The 19,027-nt window shown below is 55.6% G+C and overlaps 1 protein-coding gene across 7 annotated transcripts in view; it reads left to right on the forward strand.

The window, feature by feature from the left end:
- MTSS2 (MTSS I-BAR domain containing 2) overlaps positions 1 to 16,759 on the forward strand; it is an 89,336-nt gene extending 72,577 nt beyond the window's left edge. For 3 of the 7 annotated variants that reach the window (XM_044987432.1, XM_044987433.1, XM_044987436.1), the window contains 5 exons: positions 5,319 to 5,393; positions 5,776 to 5,841; positions 7,944 to 8,120; positions 8,436 to 8,601; positions 10,899 to 16,759. In XM_044987432.1, coding sequence (XP_044843367.1) covers positions 5,319 to 5,393; positions 5,776 to 5,841; positions 7,944 to 8,120; positions 8,436 to 8,601; positions 10,899 to 11,671 — 1,257 coding nt within the window. In that variant the 3' untranslated portion in view covers positions 11,672 to 16,759. The remainder of the gene's footprint in view (positions 1 to 5,318; positions 5,394 to 5,775; positions 5,842 to 7,943; positions 8,121 to 8,435; positions 8,602 to 10,898) is intronic. The other 4 variants (XM_044987434.1, XM_044987438.1, XM_044987435.1 and 1 more) reach the window with 3 other exon arrangements.
- Positions 16,760 to 19,027: the final 2,268 nt, after the last annotated feature.

Here is a 19,027-nt window from a genome sequence, read left to right on the forward strand (position 1 = left end):
GGTTAATGCAGATGAGGCGGGGACATGGCTTTAATTCCCACTAGGGAGGGGTTGTCCAGCACCAGGAGGTGGACGCTCACAGCATGGCAGTGAATCCGTGCGGGATAACTGGACAGGTTTCTGTGCGGCCTCTTGACCCGTGCCAGCTGGCTGAACAAGCTGTTTTGAAGCCCCAGCAGTAAGGAGATTTAGGGGAGAACCCACTGCCATCCAATCTCAGGAAACAGACAGAATCACACTTGCATTATGGTCAGAAAACGTGGCCCCTTCTTATTCCCTGTGTGCCCGGGGCCGACCTGCTCACCTTACTGACAGACACGAGCCCTTGGCACTGGGCCTGAGAGAGCGGCTGGGTTTCTGCACCGTCCCCAGAACGCCCCCCAGCCACGGGCAGCTTGTATTGCTGGGGACACGGCCGAGCCGAGTCCCAGCCCAGGGTGACTCGGCAGGGCAGGGCAGGAGGGCGGGTGTACCGTGTTGGCCTCAGGTATAATTTGAAACTGACGTAGGTGCCAAGGGCTGTGTGGACGCCCTTGTTTTGGTTGGAACCAGGCTTATTTCTAGTTAGCAGAAGTCACCTAGAAACAAGTTTAAGACTAACCTAAATAAACCACCATTAAACCGGAATAAGAGTGTACAGGCGGGTTTGCACTGATTTAACTACCCCAGTGCAAATTTGGACATAGACAAGAAACATCTTTTTACTGTTAAGCTGAGCATGTTGTGTCTGCATCAGGGAGAGACGGGAAGCCTGGAGCCCTGGAATGACATTTTCTGGAGAGTATCCACACTTCACTGTGACATGCCCTGAAATATTCAGAGTGACCCATGCCACAGGCATCCTGCCTTTAGCATGGAACTGCAAAGGACTCAGAAAAGCCGGCAGCAGGGAGGGATGAGATGGCTTAGGCAACTGCCCCTGCTGTGCCTTCAGGCTCCGGGCTCTGGGCATGGAATTCCAGTGGATTCCGATACAGCATAGCTCCTGCTCTCTTCCCCGCCCATCAGCAGCTTCACATGGGGCTGCTGGCGTCAGGAGCAGCCCCTGGGAAACTGGGCTTGCTCTCCACTCAGTTTATTTGCCAGTAGTTACCCTCCCTCTGATTTTTCAAGTCTGAAGTGTGAAAGCCAGAAGCCCTCGGTCTGTAGCACCAAACAGGCGGCCCTGGCGCTTGGATTGCTTGGGCATGGTAGGTGTGCAAAGCGTGCTAAGGACAGTGCACGTTGTCAGCAGCACGAGGCCCATGTTGCAGAGCTGGCCCTGCACCCCGGGTAGGGCAGCCAGGGTTGGCGTGGTGCTGAGTTTCCACATGTGGTGGTGGTTGGCTCGCTCTCTGCCTGCCCTGGCTTGGCAGTGACGTGGCTCCCGCAGGATGATCGGGGACACCTTGGGCAAAGGGCAAGGCGCCCGCAGGCTGCACACACATCTCAGACGGCTGCTCATGGCCCGGCTCTGGCTCTAACCCAGCTGGGTGTGTCTGAGCTCAGAACCGGGGGGTACCGTGCAATGTGGATGCGCTAAGCCAGTCTCACTAACACCCTGCAGCTTTCCTGCTGGTCCGGCTGGGGGTTGGACGCCGCCTGCGTGAACAAGACAGGAGCAGGTTCCACCCCCGCTACTGTAGGGGTAGGGGACCTGCCCATCGTCCTTTCCGTGAGTCTGCTCTCAGCCAGGGCAGGGCCAGTGCGGCAGGCAGCGCCGGGGCTGTCCCTCGGGAATCCTGGGCAAGCCCAGAGGGAAGGCAGCTGAAGCTGGGGAGAGGGTAGCGCACAGCACCCCACACTCCATTTCTGTCCCCTGGAGAAGGGGCTGGAGGCCAGCCAGAGCAGGGTGCACTCCCCAGTGTGGGCTCCCGGGGTGGAGTCTGGAGCGGCAGCTCCCTCCCGTGAGAGGGCAGCAGGAGAGGCTCCTCGGAAAGAGACTGCGGCCCCTGCACCACACCCCCCCCTCAGCCAATGCTGTGACAGTGTGGATGTGACGCAGCCACCGGGTACGGGGCGGTGCGTATGGTGTGTTGTCTGGGTGTGTCAGGGATGGGGAGTGTGTGAGTGTGATGTGTGCATGGCTTGTGTGTATCCGCTGTGGTACTCGATGGGTAAATGGGAGGGGATGAGGTTGTACTATATGATTGTGTGGGGATGGCGTGGGTGTGTCTGGATGGTACATGGAGGGTGTACCTGTCTGAGAAGTGTATATGGAGTGCGGTTGGGTACATGTGCAGGAGTGTATTGATGGTGTTTATATCTGTGTGTGTCGGGTGTATGACGTGGTGGGGGGGTGCATAAGCAGTGAGCGTGTACATGTGTGCATACACAAGGTGTGTGTGTGCATGTGTGTGCGTACACAGGGAAGGAAAGAGTGTGTCGGTATACGTACGTACAGGGATGGAGGGGGGGGTGTGTACGTACAGGGAAGGAGGAGTGCGTTTGTGTACATACATACAGGGAAGGAGGGTTTGTGTTTGTGTGTGTACACGGGGAAGGAGGGTGTGTGTACGTACGTACAGGAAAGGAGTGTTTGTGTGTGTGTGTGTGTGTACACAGGGAAGGAGGATGTTTGTGTGTATATGTACATACAGAGAAGGAGTGTGTGTGTGTATATGTACGTACGTACAGGAAAGTGTGGGCCCCTTACTGAATGAGGGAGGGAACCTAGTGACAGAGGATGTGGAGAAAGCTAGTGTACTCAATGCTTTTTTTGCCTCTGTCTTCACAGACAAGGTCAGCTCCCAGACAGCTGCACTGGGCAGCACAGCATGGGGAGGAGGTGACCAGCTCTCTGTGGAGAAAGAAGGGGTTCGGGACTATTTAGAAAAGCTGGACGAGCACAAGTCCATGGGGCCGGATGTGCTGCATCCTAGGGTGCTAAAGGACTTGGCGGATGTGATTGCAGAGCCATTGGCCATTATCTTTGAAAACTCATGGTGGTCGGGGGAGGTCCCGGAGGACTGGAAAAAGGCTAATGTAGTGCCCATCTTTAAAAAAGGGAAGGAGGAGGATCTGGGGAACTACAGGCCAGTCAGTCTCACCCCAGTCCCTGGAAAAATCATGGAGCAGGTCCTCAAGGAATCAATCCTGAAGCACTTAGAGGAGAGGAAAGTGATCAGGAACAGTCAGCATGGATTCACCAAGGGCAAGTCATGCTAGATTAACCTATTTGGCTTCTGTGACAAAATAACTGGGTCTTTGGATGAGGGGAAAGCAGTGGATGTGTTATTCCTTGACTTTAGCAAAGCTTTTGATACGGTCTCCCACAGTATTCTTGCCAGCAAGTTAAAGAAGTATGGGCTGGATGAATGGACTATAAAGTGGATAGAAAGATGGCTAGATCGTTGGGCTGCACCCTCAGCAAGTTTGCAGATGACACTAAACTTGGAGGAGTGGTAGATACGCTGGAGAGTAGGGATAGATACAGAGGGACCTAGACAAATTAGAGGATTGGGCCAAAAGAAACCTGATGAAATTCAACAAGGACAAGTGCAGAGTCCTGCACTTAGGACGGAAGAATCCTATTCACTGTTACAGACTAGGGACTGAAAAGGACCTAGGGGTTACAGTGGACGAGAAGCTGGATATGAGTCAACAGTGTGCCCTTGTTGCCAAGAAGGCTAATGGCATTTTGGGCTGTATAAGTAGGGGCATTTCCAGCAGATCGAGGGATGTGATCATCCCCCTCTATTCAGCACTGGTGAGGCCTCATTTGGAGTACTGTGTCCAGTTTTGGGCCCCACACTACAAGAAGGATGTGGAAAAATTGGAAAGAGTCCAGCAGAGGGCAACAAAAATGCTTAGGGGGCTGGAGCACATGACTTATGAGGAGAGGCTGATGGAACTGGGATTGTTTAGCCTGCAGAAGAGAAGAATGAGGGGAGATTTGATAGCTGCTTTCAACTACCTGAAAGGGGGTTCCAAAGAGGATGGATCTAGACTGTTCTCAGTGGTAGAAGATGACAGAACAAGGAGCAATGGTCTCAAGTTGCAGAGGGGGAGGTTTAGGTTGGACATTAGGAAAAACTTTTTCACTAATAGGGTGGTGAAGCACTGGAATGGGTTCCCTAGGGAGGTGGTGGAATCTCCTTCCTTAGAGGTTTTTAAGGTCAGGCTTGACAAAGCCCTGGCTGGGATGATTTAGTTGGGTTTGGTCCTGCTTTGAGCAGGGGGTTGGACTAGATGACCTCCTGAGGTCCCTTCCAACCCTGAGATTCTATGATGTGTGTGTGTTCATGTACAGAGGGAAGGAGAGTGTGTGTGTGTTTGTGTGTGTGTGCACGTACACAGGGAAGGAAGGTATTTGTGTATATATGTACATACAAGGAAGGAGGATGTGTGTGTGTGTGTACGTATGTACAGGGAAGGAGGTGTGTGTGCGTACACGTGGAAGGAGAGTGTGTTTGTATGTACGTACAGGGAAGGAGGATTTGTGTGTGTGCATGTACAGAGGGAAGGAGGGTGTGTGTGTTTGTGTGTGTGTATGTACAAGGAAGGAGGGTCTGTGTGTGTGTGTGTGTGTGTGTAAGTACAGGGAAGGGGGATATGTGTGTGTACGTATGTACAGGGAAGGAGGGTGTGTGTGTGTGTGTGTGTGTGTGTATGTACGTACAGGGAAGAGGTGTGTGTGTGTGTGTGTGTGTGTGTAAGTACAGGGAAGGGTGTGTGTGTGTGTGTGTGTAAGTATAGGGAAGGGGAATATGTGTGTGTGCGTGTACAGAGGGAAGGAGGGTGTGTGTGTATGTACGTACAGGGAAGGAGGGTCTGTGTGTGCGTGTGTGCGTACAGGGAAGGGTGTGCGTGTGCGTGTGTACGTACAAGGAAGGAGGGTGTGTGTGTACGTACAGGGAAGGAGGGTCTGTGTGCGTGCAGGGAAGGGGGGGTGCGTGTGCGTGTGTACGTACAGGGAAGGGTGTGCGTGTGTACGTACAGGGAAGGAGAGTCTGTGTGTGCGTGTGTGCGTACAGGGAAGGGGGTATGTGTACGTGTGTACGTACAGGGAAGGGGTGTGTGTGTACATACAGGGAAGGGGGTATGTGTGCGTGTGTACGTACAGGGAAGGAGGGTCTGTGTGCGTGCAGGGAAGGGGTGCGTGTGTACGTACAGGGAAGGGGGGGGTGCCCGTAGGCCGTCTGTCTGTACCTAACACTTAGCAGGGCCCTCCAGCTGTGTCTGCACTGCTTGCTGTGGGGCTGGTCCAGAGGCCCCCGGGCTTGGGGTGGCGTTTTTCTCCTCTCCTGCCGCATGCCTTTGGCTTTGTAACCAGTTTATTGTCTTCCTTCTCTGTGTGTTTGTTTGCCGCTCCCGCTGCCGGACTCTGGGCATGGCAGAAGTCCTCCAGCTCCGCATCCTCCGAGGCCTCGGAAACCTGCCAGTCAGTTAGTGAATGCAGCTCCCCCACCTCGGTTAGTTCTAGCTCCACCGCAGGGGCGTGCTCAGGCGGTGAAAAGGTGAAGCCTTCATCGGCAACGTCCCCCTCTCTCTGTCCCTCTGCCTCGCTCTGTCTCACTTCACGGGGGCTACGTTTCCCATGCAGATCCCCAGGGCACCTGTGGGGCTCTTGGGAGACGCACCCCTCCCATCCCATTAATCTCCCCCTCCATCTCCACCCCTGGGCTGCCCTGGCTCTCGGCTGGCTTTGTGCTTTGTCACGGGCTCTGAAGCCCTGGCGTGCGTCTGGCTTCCCTCCCCCCGCCCGCCATGCTGCTCAGCTCCCAGGCTGGGGGGGACATGGCACGGAGGTGAGCGCAGGGTTTTCTTCACCACCGGTTTCTTGCTGTGTTTCAGCTGAAACCTATGAATGTAGCTCATGTGGCCAGGACTGACGGAAGCTCCCGAAGAAGCCTGAGCCTGGTGTGTATTTCCCAGCGTGTCTGTGGGCAGGGCCCTGTCAGAGGTCTGGAGATCCCCGGCGGGAGACTCTGCTGTGCTTTGCGTCTGGAGGGCTGGCTCTTCGGCCCCGGGCCGGACTGGGCCGGGCTATGCTGCCCGCGCATGTACTTGCCGTACCTGAGTGTCAGGGCAGCCTGGCCGATGGGGCTAGGCTGCGTGCTGGGTATTGCCGACGCTGCGCTGGTGGGGCGGTGAGGCAGCAGGGACGGATGAGCAGAGCCACGTTAGGTGTTGATTATTGTCTCTCTCTCCCGCTCCCTGAGCTACCCCAGCACTCGCCGAGCAGCCTGGAGCTCCAGGCCAGCAAACCCGCTGCTTGGCCCACTGGCCTGGGGGCTTCACCCTCTGTGCTCCTTGGCTGTGACAGCAGACTTGGCCTCCCCACGGCTTCCCGTATGACAGGGAGTGGGGCCGCGTTCCCCTCGCCTGCCCCGTGGGTCGCCTCTCAGCCCGTACCCTGGGGTCTCCAGCCCAGGCCCTGTCACTCGGCTGCCGGGGGGTCAGGCCATCCTCTCTGCACGTCTTCTCCGGCTCCTGCGGGGCTGGGGGTCAGGCTGCACCCGGAGCTCCAGGACACATTGGCCTTCCAGGAGCAACGGCAGCGAGTCTTGGAGCCCGGCTCTGCCGCCCGGCTCGCGCTAGGGCCTAGCAAATAGCTGTACAGGCATTCGGGCCGGGGCTCGCAAAGCCACCCCTTCCCCAGGGCTCCAGCCCGGCCAAACCCCCACACAGCTAGTGTCAGCGCTGGGGCCTGAGCCCGCTCTGAGACTTGCTGCCATGGGGGGTGGGAGGGTCCCTCCTTCCAGCCACCCCCCCTCAGCCCCTTCCTCCGTTCTCTAGCCACCACAGGCCTCCTTTCTTCCCCCCCCGGCTGAGCGTGGCCTCGGCAGGATGTCACAGGCCCTTCCATAGGCCAACCTCAGAGGGAAGCTGAGACCCGGGGGGCACCTGGGACTGCCCCGAAATGGGCCCAGCCCTGGCCCGCGTGCGATCCCGAGACGAGCGAGGTCGGGGGGAGCCACTGAGTGCCGGGAGGCTGGAACAGGGGCTCTGCGGCGCCGAGGAGTGGGGCTCACACAAGGGGCTGAGCAGGCCTGTGGGGACAGATGGGACATGGGGTGAGGAACGCAAAGGACGGCTAGAAATGTGGCCGGGAGGGAGATAGATGGGGGTGAGTGGGAAAGACCAGGGAGCGGGATGGGTGGGAATTTGCAGGGAGGGCAATGGGCAAAGATGGATGGGGAGGGGGATGGGTAGGAAGGGGGATGAGCAAGGATGGGCGGGGAAGGGGGATGGGCAAGGATGGGCGGGGAGGGGGATGGGCGGGGAAGGAGATGGGCAAGGATGGGCGGGGAGGGGGATGGGCGGGGAAGGAGATGGGCAAGGATGGGTGGGGAGGGGGATGGGCAAGGATGGGCGGGGAGGGGGATGGGCGGGGAAGGAGATGGGCAAGGATGGGTGGGGAGGGGGATGGGCAAGGATGGGCGGGGAGGGGGATGGGCAGGCAGGGGGATGGGCAAGGATGGGCGGGGAGGGGGATGAGCAAGGATGGGTGGGGAAGGGGGTGGAAGGAATGGGAGGGGTTGGTATCTTGCCCAGATGATGGTGTGATTGTGGCTGGAGGCTACTAGGCATTGGGCTGAATGGTCCAGGCTAGATCCCCCTCGGGACTCCCTATACACGCGCACACACGCACACACGTGCACAAACACCACGCACATACACGCGCACACACGCGTGCACATACACAGCCTTTGAACGCTACCTGTGGCCGCGGAGAGGCTTTGGTACACAAGGAAGCGAGGCCGTGGCATAGCAGCCCGTCCAGCCAGGGTGGCGGCAGGACGGCTCACACAGCCGCTGCCTCTGCTGACGTGGTTTCCCTGGTTTTGCAGTGGTCACTCCAAAGCAGCCAGCCAGTCATTTCTCAGTTACCACCAGGATCCCTCCCTCCCCACCCCCGCACTCTCCTCTCTTTCTTTCCATGCTCACTAATCTGTCGCTACGTTTTTGTCCCGCTGCGGCCGAGCCCCCTGCCTTACCAGGCCTGCCTTGCTTTGCAGGATTGGTCCAAGGCCAGTCCTTACGACCAGCCGGTGGTCAGCACCCTGCAGCGGAGGAAGGACCGCGTGGAGCATCTGCGGGAGGCCGAGCTGGGCTCCGCCAGCATGGGGTATCCGGGAATTAACTTGGAAGACGTGCCCAGGCCCAGGATGTCCCCAGCTACCATCGCTGCCAAGGTACAGCTGTTAGGAGCGAGGGGAGGGCAGCATGGGACCAAGGCGACTGTTTACAGCACTGAGTGCCGGGTTCGAGCCCTGCTCCTGTGCAGTTCCTTTGCGGTTCCCTGGGAGGGCCTGGACCCTGCCCTCCCCGTCGCTGGGGACGGCCGTGTGCACAGACCCGCTGGCTGGGAATCGGCCCTGCCCGACTTGCAGTATTCATGTCAGTTGCTCCTGACTCCCAGTCGTGCCCAGAGACCAGGGTGAGAGGAGCAAACTTCTCTGACTGGGAGCTAAGGCAGATTGTGACGGGTCTCCCTGGTTCTCCAACAGCATGGCGAGGAGGTGTCCCCCGCTGCCAGCGACCTGGCCATGGTGCTCACCCGTGGCCTGAGCCTCGAACACCAGAAGAGCAGCCGGGATTCCCTGCAGTACTCCAGTGGCTACAGCACCCAGACCACTACTCCGTCCTGCTCAGAAGACACCATCCCGTCTCAAGGTAGCCAGGCCGGCAAGGGGGCTGGGCTTTCCAGGCCTTGGAGCTAAGTGCTCAGCCAGGGCTGATGCCCAGGACTCACTGAGATCCACTGCTCGCGTGGCCAGGTCACTGCTGCAGGGATCTCAGGATGGAGCCACTGGGTTCCTTCTGCTGAAGGGATCAAAGAGGGGAGAATGAATCAGAAGCTGCTGCAGGCTGGGGGCGAGCTGGGGGCCGGATCTGGGAGGGAGCCGGGAGCTCCCATCATGCCGCAGGGCATTCTCTACATCCAGTTTTGCAAATGTATTCTAGATTCATAGAACTGGGGGGCTGGAGGGGACCTCGAGAGTGCACCCCCTGCGCGGAGGCAGGGACCAGCGGGTACGCTGAGACTAGCCCGCACAGGGGTTTGGCCTACCTGCCCTTAAAACCTCCAGAGGTGGGGTTTGCTTGGTGACCTTGGTACTGAACAAATAAGAAACGGTTCCTTGTCACAATCTCTTCAGCGTTTTCAACATTTGTTGCAAAACGTGGTTTTCCGTTTGCCCACCAGCTTGTGTTTGCATGGTGGTTTGTGGTGTGGTGGGTGGGCTTTGCTCATATTTGCACCCATGACACTGGGGTGGGGTGTTGTGGCTGTGTTGTAAGTGGTGTGTGTGTGTGTGTTTTGTATGATTTTTGTGTTGTGCTTTGTTTGCTTATTTCTGCATTGTGTTATGTTTGTGTTGCGTGTAATGTGGTTGTTGGTGTGTGATGTGATGTTTTGATTGTGTGGCGTGTAGTCTGGTTGTTAAGTTTGTATTGTGTTTTTTGTCAGAAGTTGTGGTTGTGTAATGTGTGATGATGTGTATTTTGGATCATGCTGATTATAGGTGCTGGCATTTTGGCTCTGTGGTGTCGTTGAGTTGCTGGTGCTCATTGTGTCTGGAATGGTTTTGTTGCTGGCGGTTCTGTGTATGTAATGCGGTTGTGGTTCTCTTGCTGGTTCATGTTTTGTGGTTGTGTTGTGCATGCTGTGGCTGGTGGTTTTGTAGCTGGAGGTTGTGGTTTGTGTGTCATGCTGATGTTGGTGATTGTGGTGCATGTATTGTGGCTCTGGTTGTGTTGCTGCTGGTGTTGTGGTTGTGGCATTTGTGGCATGCTGATGCTATGTATTGATTGTGTTGTGGCTCTGGTTGTGTTCCTGCTCATGGTGGTGTGGTGGTTGTAGTGTGTCTGCGTGTGTCATGCCGATGCTATGTGTTGATTGTGTTGCACATGTGGTTGCGTTGCTGCTGGTGGTGTGGTTGTGGTGTGTGTGTGTGCCATGCTGATGATATGTGGTGTAATTTGTGTTGCTGGTGGTAGTGTTGCACATGTTGTGGCTGTGGTTGTGTTACTGCTGGCGGTTTTGTGATGTGTTTGTGCCATGCTAATGCTAGATGGTGTTGATTGCGTTGCATGGGTTAGTTGTGGTGGTTGTGCCTGTGTCGTGCTGACACTGTATATTGTTGGTGATTGCGTTGCATGTGTTAGTTGTGGTGGTGTGTTGTGCTGATACTGCCTATTGGTGGTGATTGTGTTGCATGTGTTGGTTGTAGTGGTTATGCCTGTGTCGGGCTAACGCTGCCTGTTGTTGGTGATTACGTTGCATGTGTTGGTTGTGATGGTTGTGCCTGTGTCGCGCTGACGCTGTGTGTTGGTGATTGTGTTGCATGTGTTGGTTGTGGTGTTGTGTCGCGCTGACCCTGCGTGGTGTTGGTGATTGTGTTGCATGTGTTGGTTGTGGTGATGTGTCGCGCTGACGCTGCATGGTGTTGGTGATTGTGTTGCATGTGTTGGTTGTGGTGGTGTGTTGAGCTGATGCTGTGTGTTGTTGGTGATTGTGTTGCATGTGTTGGTTGTGGTGGTGTGTTGAGCTGATGCTGCGTGTTGGTGATCGTGTTGCATATGTTGAGTGTGCCTGTGTCGCATTGACACTGTGTTGTTGGTGATTGTGTTGTATGTGTTGGTTGTGGTGGTGTGTCGGGCTGACGCTGCATATTGTTGGCGATTGTGTTGCATGTGTTGGGTGTGCCTGTGTCACACTGATGCTGCGTGTTGGTGATTGTGTTGCATATATTGGGTGTGCCTGTGTCGCAGTGACGCTGTGTGTTGTTGGTGATTGTGTTGTATATGTTGGTTGTGGTGGTGTGTCGCGCTCACGCTGCGTGTTGTTGGTGATTGTGTTGCATGTGTTGGTTGTGGTGGTGTGTCGCGCTCACGCTGCGTGTTGTTGGTGATTGTGTTGCATGTGTTGGTTGTGCCTCTGTTGCACTGACGCTGCGTGTTGCCCCCAGGCTCAGATTACGACTGCTACTCTGTGAACGGCGACGTGGAGTGTGACAGCCAGAGCGAGTTTGACAAATCCTCCACCATCCCGCGCAACAGCAACATCGCCCAGAACTACCGCCGGATGATCCAGACCAAGCGCCCCGCCTCCACCGCCGGGCTGCCCACCGGGAGCCCCCTGCCGGCCAGCGCCCCCCCCGGCGTGGCCACCATCCGCCGCACGCCCTCCACCAAGCCCTCGGTACGCCGCACCCTCTCCAACGCCGGGCCCATCCCCATCCGGCCCCCTATTGTCCCAGTGAAGACCCCCACGGTGCCCGACTCCCCTGGCTACACTGGGCCCACCCGCGTGGGCAGTGAAGAGTGTGTGTTTTACGCCGACGACGCCTCCCCAAACGCCATGGACTTCGCCAAAGCCTCGCCCAAGAGGCTCAGCCTCCCCAACACGGCCTGGGGCAGCAACGCCATGGAGATCTCGGTGTACCCGGGGCCAGGGCAGCACCTCTCTGCCGAGGAAGAGGAGGACCAGCAGCTGGCCGCCAACCGGCACAGCCTGGTGGAGAAGATTGGCGAGCTGGTGGCCAGTGCCCATGCCCTGGGTGAGGGCCAGTTCCCCTTCCCCACCGCTCTCTCTGTCCCCGGCCCTGGAGAGGAGACGCCCACTCTGCCCCCAGCTGCAGCCAGCGAGCCCCCTGCCGAAGACATGCTGGTAGCCATCCGGCGCGGCGTGCGCCTGCGCAGGACCGTCACCAACGACAGATCCGCCCCCCGGATCTTGTGATGACACCGCCGCTGCCGCCCCTCCCTCCCTCCCAGCGCACCCCACGGGAAGAGAGCGAACACCGGGCCGGGCTGAGCGTAGAAGAGAAATCGATCCAGTAAAGAATCACAGAGGCAAAGCCACTTTATGGAGCTAGAGACCAATCTAGATTTAAACGGAAATTCAAAGTCTTTGCTAACAGACTCACAAGGCGCCGCCTAGGAGGCACTGAACTGGTTTTGGAGCCTATTTTATATTTCATTTCTCACGCCCTCCTCGTTCCCCGTCCCCTGCCCACACCTTGCCCCTGGCTGTTAAAGACTCCTCGCTGCCAGCAGGAGGCAGCGCTACAAGAGGGGGCCACCCCCACTGTGTGTTGGGGGGGGACGAACCTGGACTCGAATAAGCAGCTACATAATAAGTATAAAGAACACACACAGATAGACACACACACAACGCCAAGGACCGCTGGCTGCTGTCCCCCACAAGCCACCTCCCTCCTCTTCCTCTGGACGGAAGATGCACGGAGTCCTGTGCTGAGCATCTGACCACCCCCCTCCTCTCTCCTCCCTCCCTCCCTCGTGGCTGCAGTGAAAAGGGTCACCAGAGCACCAGAGGAGTGGAGAGCATTCCTGGCACACCCTGAGGTGCTTTGGTGTCACAGGCCTTTGCTGGGGGAGCAGCTGCCCCCACGCGTGTGCGCCCTGGGAGCGGGTTTTGGGGCTAGCACCTCACAGTCTCCTGTTGAAAACTTGGCACTGTGCGAAAGGCCAGGCTGTCCTCCCCTCCCGATTAGCTGAGCTGCGGAAGGGCTTCCCCGCCTCTGTCCAGCGTGTCCAGCTCTCAGGCCAGGGGCCATGGGGTACGGGTGTTTCTCAGGAGGTTAGACTGCTTGTGTGGGTCTCTGGCCATAAAGCGACAAGGCAGGGGTCGGGGTGCCCAGCCACAGCTCTGCGCCAGGCGCTCAGATACAGCAGCGTTGGTAGTTTAAAGGAACCGGCCTGCTCAAGAGTTACCTTTTCCCTGCATCCGGCTTCACAGCCGGCCTTAGCCTGGGACTGGTAACCCAAGTACAGGGTAAAGGGGCTGCCAGATAGCTATGAATCCAGCAGGCTGCTGCTAGGTGTGCCCCCGAGTGTCCCGGGGGATCTGGGCTTGGGTGTCCTGGGGCTGTTCGTGCAGCCTAGTCCCCATCTGGGTGTTTGCACGGGTGTGTGTCAGGCTGGGGGGGGTGCACGTGTGCCCAGCTGGGGGTGTATGCAGGGTTTTGCAGCGTGGCGAGGGGTGCATCTGCCCACACTCACTCCTGCTCACCACAACAGTCGTAGCCACCAGATCAGCACAACCACAGCACGCTGACATCAGTGGTTCAGCTGCACAGGGCCGGGACAGCCACCGCCGGGCCCCGGTGGATGTGTCATGGCGAAGGGCCCTGGAGCTGAGAGGCCCGTCGCTGGCATTACGCTACACAGGGCTGTGCCGCGGGGCCTTGGTGCCCTGAGCCGTCCCTTTCCCAGTAAGATGCCGTCCCAGGAGGAATGGGAATCTCAGGTCTTGCTCGGGGCCATTCTCCCCCCGACCCTCCCAGACTCACGGCCAGTCGCACCTACTCCACACACAGTCCCATTGAAAAGCATGGGGACTCCTCACACAGGAAGGTGTTACTCAGTGGGAGTAAAGGTGGCAGAATCAGACCCATTAGCCTCAGTGGTTACAAGGTGAGCAGAGCCGGCCGCCAGAGCCCACGAGCCCCGCTGGAGTTCTGGCTCAGTGAGGACATGGTTCTCACTGGGACGCATGGGGGCGCTAGATCACAGCTCCTTGTCATTGAGTTCTGATGGTAAATGTAACACTGCTTCGCCCAAGGCCACCTGGGGCTAATGGTCATGAGCGCCCCAATAATCATGGCCTCTTGGCATCTCCCAGCACTAGGTTCCTGGGTACCTGCTTTCCCACTCCTGCCACCCTGATGGGGTGCTGCATCCTTCCTCAGAAGTCAATGGCAAAACCATAGACCATGGCATGATCACTGTCCCCCTATTAGGATTTCGAGTTAGAGGCAATAGAGCCACAGAAGCATTAATTTTTTTGGGGGGGACAGATTTAGGGATGACTGTCTGTGTTCTGTTCATAACCTGGTCTGATAGACACACCTCCCTCACTTACAAGCCGTGTTGGTTGGATAAATACAGTGGGAGAACAGGAATGAGAAGCCGCTCCAGGCCAGTGCACTCCCATAAAGACCTTGCAGCAGCTGTGCGAAAGGAAGGGTTCACTGATTCCGCGTGATCTGGATAACTTCATAAACTGGGTGCAAGCAAACAATGTGCATTTTAATAAGGGTAAATGTCCATGTCCACATCTGGTAACAAAGAACATAGGCCATGCTTGCGGCCTGGGGACTCTCTCCTGGTACGCAGGGACTCTGAAAGAAATGTGGGGTGGGGGTGGATAATCAGCTGAACATGAGCTCCCAGTGCAATGCAGTGGCCAAAAGAGCGAATGCCACCTTGGGATGCATCAACAGAATGTCGAGTAGAAGTAGAGAGGTTCTTTTCTCCCTGTATTTGGCACTGGTGTGACCACGGCTTGAATCCTGTGTCCAGGTCTGGTGCTCACCATTCCAGAGGGATGTGGGTAAATTGGAGAAGGGTCAGAGAAGAGTCACGAGACTGATTAAAGGATTAGAAACCCTGCCTTGGAGTGACGTACTCAAGGAGCTCAGTCTATTTAGCTAACAAAGAAAAGGTTAAGGGGTGACTTGATCATGGTCTGTTAGTATCTACATGGGGAACAACCATTGAATAATGGGTGCGTCCGTCTAGCAGACGAAGGTCTAACCCGGGCCAGTGGCTGGAAGTTGAAGCTAGACACATGCAGACTGGAGAGGAGGTATGTATGTTTCCCGGGGAGAGTAATTAGCCATTGGAGCGATTTAGCAAGGGTGGAGGTAGATTCTCCATCAGTGGTAATGTTAAGATCAGGACTGGCTGCTTCTTAAAAAGCTCTGCTCTAGGGATTACTGTGGGGAAGTCCTATGGCCGGTGCCATGCTGGGGGGGTCAAACCAGGTGATCCCAGTGGGCCCTTGTGGCCTTGGAATCTGAAGCTATGCCTGGCCTCCTCCATGCCCCTGCCATGTATGTCGAGCTGGTAGAGTGTGTGGGTGCTCAAGCTGTCTGCCTCTTCCCCCCCCCCCCAACATCTGTGCTGGCTAACGGAAGGTGCCGTCGGGAGGGCGGAGGGATTTGTGATGAGTGGGTGCGTGAGTGGAGGGGAGGAAGCTGGGGCAGGGTGTCCTGGCTGAACAGCAGTGGCCATGTGGTCTGTAGGGTTTGGGTTTGGAAAGGGGAGAGCTGGTCTTTCCCTGCATCTGATTGGATAGGAATGAATAGTACTCAACCAGCTTGCTAGAGAAATGCTGAGTTATGATTGGCTGAGAGCTGGTCTAGTCCACCCCCCGCTCTTCCTCACCCCTTTACCTTAGGCAGCCAGAAGCCCTGGCCTTACACCCTCCGAAGGACCGACAGCTCAGCGGTACCATCGTCACCAGGTGGCCGACCACAGTGGGATGGGGACAGAGAGCCACGAAGGGAGCCACACGAGGGCTACCCTTGGCCTGGTGTATTTTGCACTGAACAGTAGCTGGGCAGAGGGGATCCTACGGCGACGGGAGCCGTGTCAGACCCTGGATACACAGACTGAGCTACTACGGATATAACGGCCCAATGATTGGGGATCTCCATTGATTTAGGTGAGTCGCACTGGAGATGAGCAGGGCCCCTTGATTTCAGTGAGTCGCACCGGAGATGAGCAGGGCCCATTGATTTCAGTGAGTCGCACCAGGGATGAGCAGGGCCCCTTGATTTTGGTGGAGTTGCACTGGAGATGAGCAGGGCCCCTTGATTTCAGTGAGTCGCACTGGGGATGAGCAGGGCCCCTTGATTTCAGTGAGTCGCACCGGGGATGAGCAGGGCCCCTTGATTTCAGTGAGTCGCACCGGGGATGAGCAGGGCCCCTTGATTTCAGTGAGTCGCACTGGGGATGAGCAGGGCCCCTTGATTTCAGTGAGTCGCACTGGAGATGAGCAGAGCCCATTGATTTCAGTGAGTCGCACCAGGGATGAGCAGGGCCCCTTGATTTCAGTGAGTCGCACTGGGGCTGAGTAGATCCCTTTGATTTTGGTGGAGTTGCACTGTCATTGACTCCCATGGTTTTGATCTTACTGTTCATCTCTCCTGTAGCCTGCCAGGCTTTCAGCAGCGTGCTGGGGGTTGGCTCTCCTGGTCTTTGAGAAACACTTCAGCCAAGCAGAGCAGCCCTGTGCCTCTCTGAAGCAGATGTGTGATGGGTGGGGCTGGAGAGGGGGCATTGCATTAAGAATAAAGGCCAAGCTATTAGCATGTACAGTCCAACTCTGATGTGAAAAGCAAAGGTCTCTGAACTGCAGCCAAGGCGCCGCGTCCCTGGGCGCCGAAGGCCCTAGTCAGTCTTTGAAAATGGTTATTTTTAGGGATCTGTAAAAGGCCTTTAAGAAAGCACAACCTCTCCTTCCTCCCTGGCCTTTTCTTTCTCCTCTCTCGCACTCCTCGTGCAAAGCACAGCAGATCACCACGATGTACATAGCTCGAAATGGGAGATCCCAGCCTGCCCCACCAGCCCAGATGTGTGTGTGTGTGTGTGTGTGTGTGTGTCGCATCTCAACCCTGTTACTCTGACACTGTGTAATAAAGATTAGTTATAACCTCTCTCCATCCCGTCTCTCCCGCCCCTCTTATTGTGACCAGAGCTGATGACGACACGTGACAATTGTTTGTTTTTTGGTTTTATTTTTCATTTTGTACAGAGAAAACAAATTTCCTTTAAAAAAATGTCTTTTGACTGAAGTAACTTTTCTGGTGCTGTTGTTAACTTGTTCCTTTTTTTAATTTATTTCCCCCTGTGCGCCTGTCTCTCCTCCTCCGCTACCCTTTCCTCACCCTCTTTTTCTTTTCTTTTTCGGACAATTATCCTGTTCCCCACCCTGCCCTTGATTTAAATAGTCACTGCTACAAGTAACGAATGCACTGTGAAGATTCCAGTATTAATAAAAGTTGTACTGTAATTAATACCAGGGACTCACATGTGTGTTTTTGTGTCTCACCTATTCTTTCGCCAGTCCTGCTTTCTCGCTTCCTGGTGAGGTGCCTGATTCTTGTCAGCGAACAGGAGACAATGTGTCACTTGATCTGGACATGCTTCATTGGGGTGATTGTTCTTTTTGAAGGCTTGCCAGCAAATTGGTTCTAGGCTATGGTAGTGCCTGAACCTTAGTTAGGATGGTATTACCAAACAAGTCTCTCATTTTGCTAGTGCTGAGTGCTTAAGTGATGGGAAACCAGGGGTTAAGAAATTCTAAAATTTAATTATGGTCTATTCATGCAAGACTCGCCTTTCAAAGCTTAAAAGACACTAAATGACATAATTAGCATTATTTTTATTTTTGTATTTTTAACTGCAGCAATATTCTATTGTAAAACTTTTGAGGCCTTTTTGTTTTTTGATGGCTTCTCTGACCTGAGACACCAAAAATATTATGGGACATAAATTGGTTTGGACGTGTAACTCGTGGCAGACTTGCTCATATGCACAGGGTATCGGGAGCTGCCACTCTCCTGTCTGAATTGGCAGGATCATTAAGACACAGTCCACACAATCCATAACGACTTATTCCTGGGCCTGCCCCTCTTCCAGTTCCATTATGGCACCTCTTCTTTCTCCTCGTTTCTCACCCGGGGCCACTGGGTTCTTTGGCTCTCGCCTTCTCCTTGGCCTCACTTTTTAACGTGATAATCTCAATGCCGAGGGGTGCTCAGCATCAAAACGGAGGTGAAATGCACCAGGCTCATGCCATGGATATGGTCAAAACAGAGACAAGCCTATTTGCTGAACTGAAGGCTCTTCACAAAGAAGTGTGGAGTGGAGGATGACAGGCTAGATGAGGGCCTAATGCCCATTGGCCCTAGCTGGGGTGGATGTTGCAGGTTGGGGCTAACACGCTGGCCAGGCGACGTGGTGGGGGGCGGGGTCCCAGCACTGGAATGATGCTGTGGATCAGGCCGTAGGAGAAGCTTTAGCAGGTCAGGGATGGGGAATGCTGACAGAACTAGGGTGAGATGCATGGAGAAAGCTGAGACCGGCGTGCCCCTGCACCCACTGCCACCTCTCAGAAGAGAAGCGCAGTTCACAGAGGGAGTGTAAAGAACCCAGGCCGCTTGCCCTGGAGAGCCACCACCTCCCCGCCCGGCGCTCCCGCGGAGCCGGGTCTCTCTGCACAGGTCAATAGACATGCAGCATGTCGCAGCTTGTGACGGTTTCAGCTCAGCCATTTGGTGAATTTCAGGCCTGAAATGGGAGACTCTGATCTCTTCCCAGGTAAAATCCCCCTTCACCTCTCCAGCTACGCGTGCCAGGGCCTTATAGATTCATAGACTTTAAGGTCAGAAGGGACCATTATGGTCATCTAGTCTGACCTCCTGCACAACGCAGGTCACCCACCCACTCCTGTAACAAATCCCTGACCTATGTCTGAGTTATTGAAGTCCTCAAATCGTGGTTTAAAGACCTCAAGGTGCAGAGAATCCTCCAGCCAGTGATCCGTGCCCCATGCTGCAGAGGAAGACGAAAAACCTCCAGGGCCTCTGCCAATCTGCCCTGGAGGAAAATTCCTTCCCAACCCCAAATCTGGCGATCAGTTAAACCCTGAGCATGTGGGCAAAACTCACCAGCCAGACACCCAGGAAAGAATTCCCTGTAGTAACTCAGATCACACCTCATCTAACATCCCATCACAGACCATTGGGCATATTTACCTGCTAATAATCAAAGAACAATTAATTGCCAAAATTAGGCTATCCCATCATACCATCCCCTCCATAAACTTCTCAAGCTTAGTCTTGAAGCCAGATATGTCTTTTGCCCCCACTACTCCCCTTGGAAGGCTGTTCCAGAACTTCACTCCTCTGATGGTTAGAAACCTTCGTCTAATTTTCCTTGCTATGATTCCTCATGGAGAGGCGGCAGCAGCAGCTTTGACAGCATCCTTACCAGGGGAGCAGGCCCTCCCTGGGGAGAACGTGGGACCCCGCTTCCTCGGGGAGGCCTCCAAACACAACGGACCAAACAGCCCAGACCCAGGTGCTCAGTGAAAGGGGGGGTCGTGCAAACAGCTGGGTGCCCCCATCTTCTAGGCGGTTGGTAGATGTCTCTTGCTATGGCTGCAGGCTAAACCAGGACGAAGGCAGAAGCAGGATTCTCCCCACACATGCCCTGAAGAGGTAAATGTAGATTGAGAAAGGGGCTAATTAACCCAGCAGGGCACAGCTGGGGAAGCAGGTGG

Source organism: Mauremys mutica, chromosome 14 (genome assembly GCF_020497125.1).
Source record: "Mauremys mutica isolate MM-2020 ecotype Southern chromosome 14, ASM2049712v1, whole genome shotgun sequence".
NCBI classification, from domain to species: Eukaryota; Metazoa; Chordata; order Testudines; family Geoemydidae; genus Mauremys; species Mauremys mutica.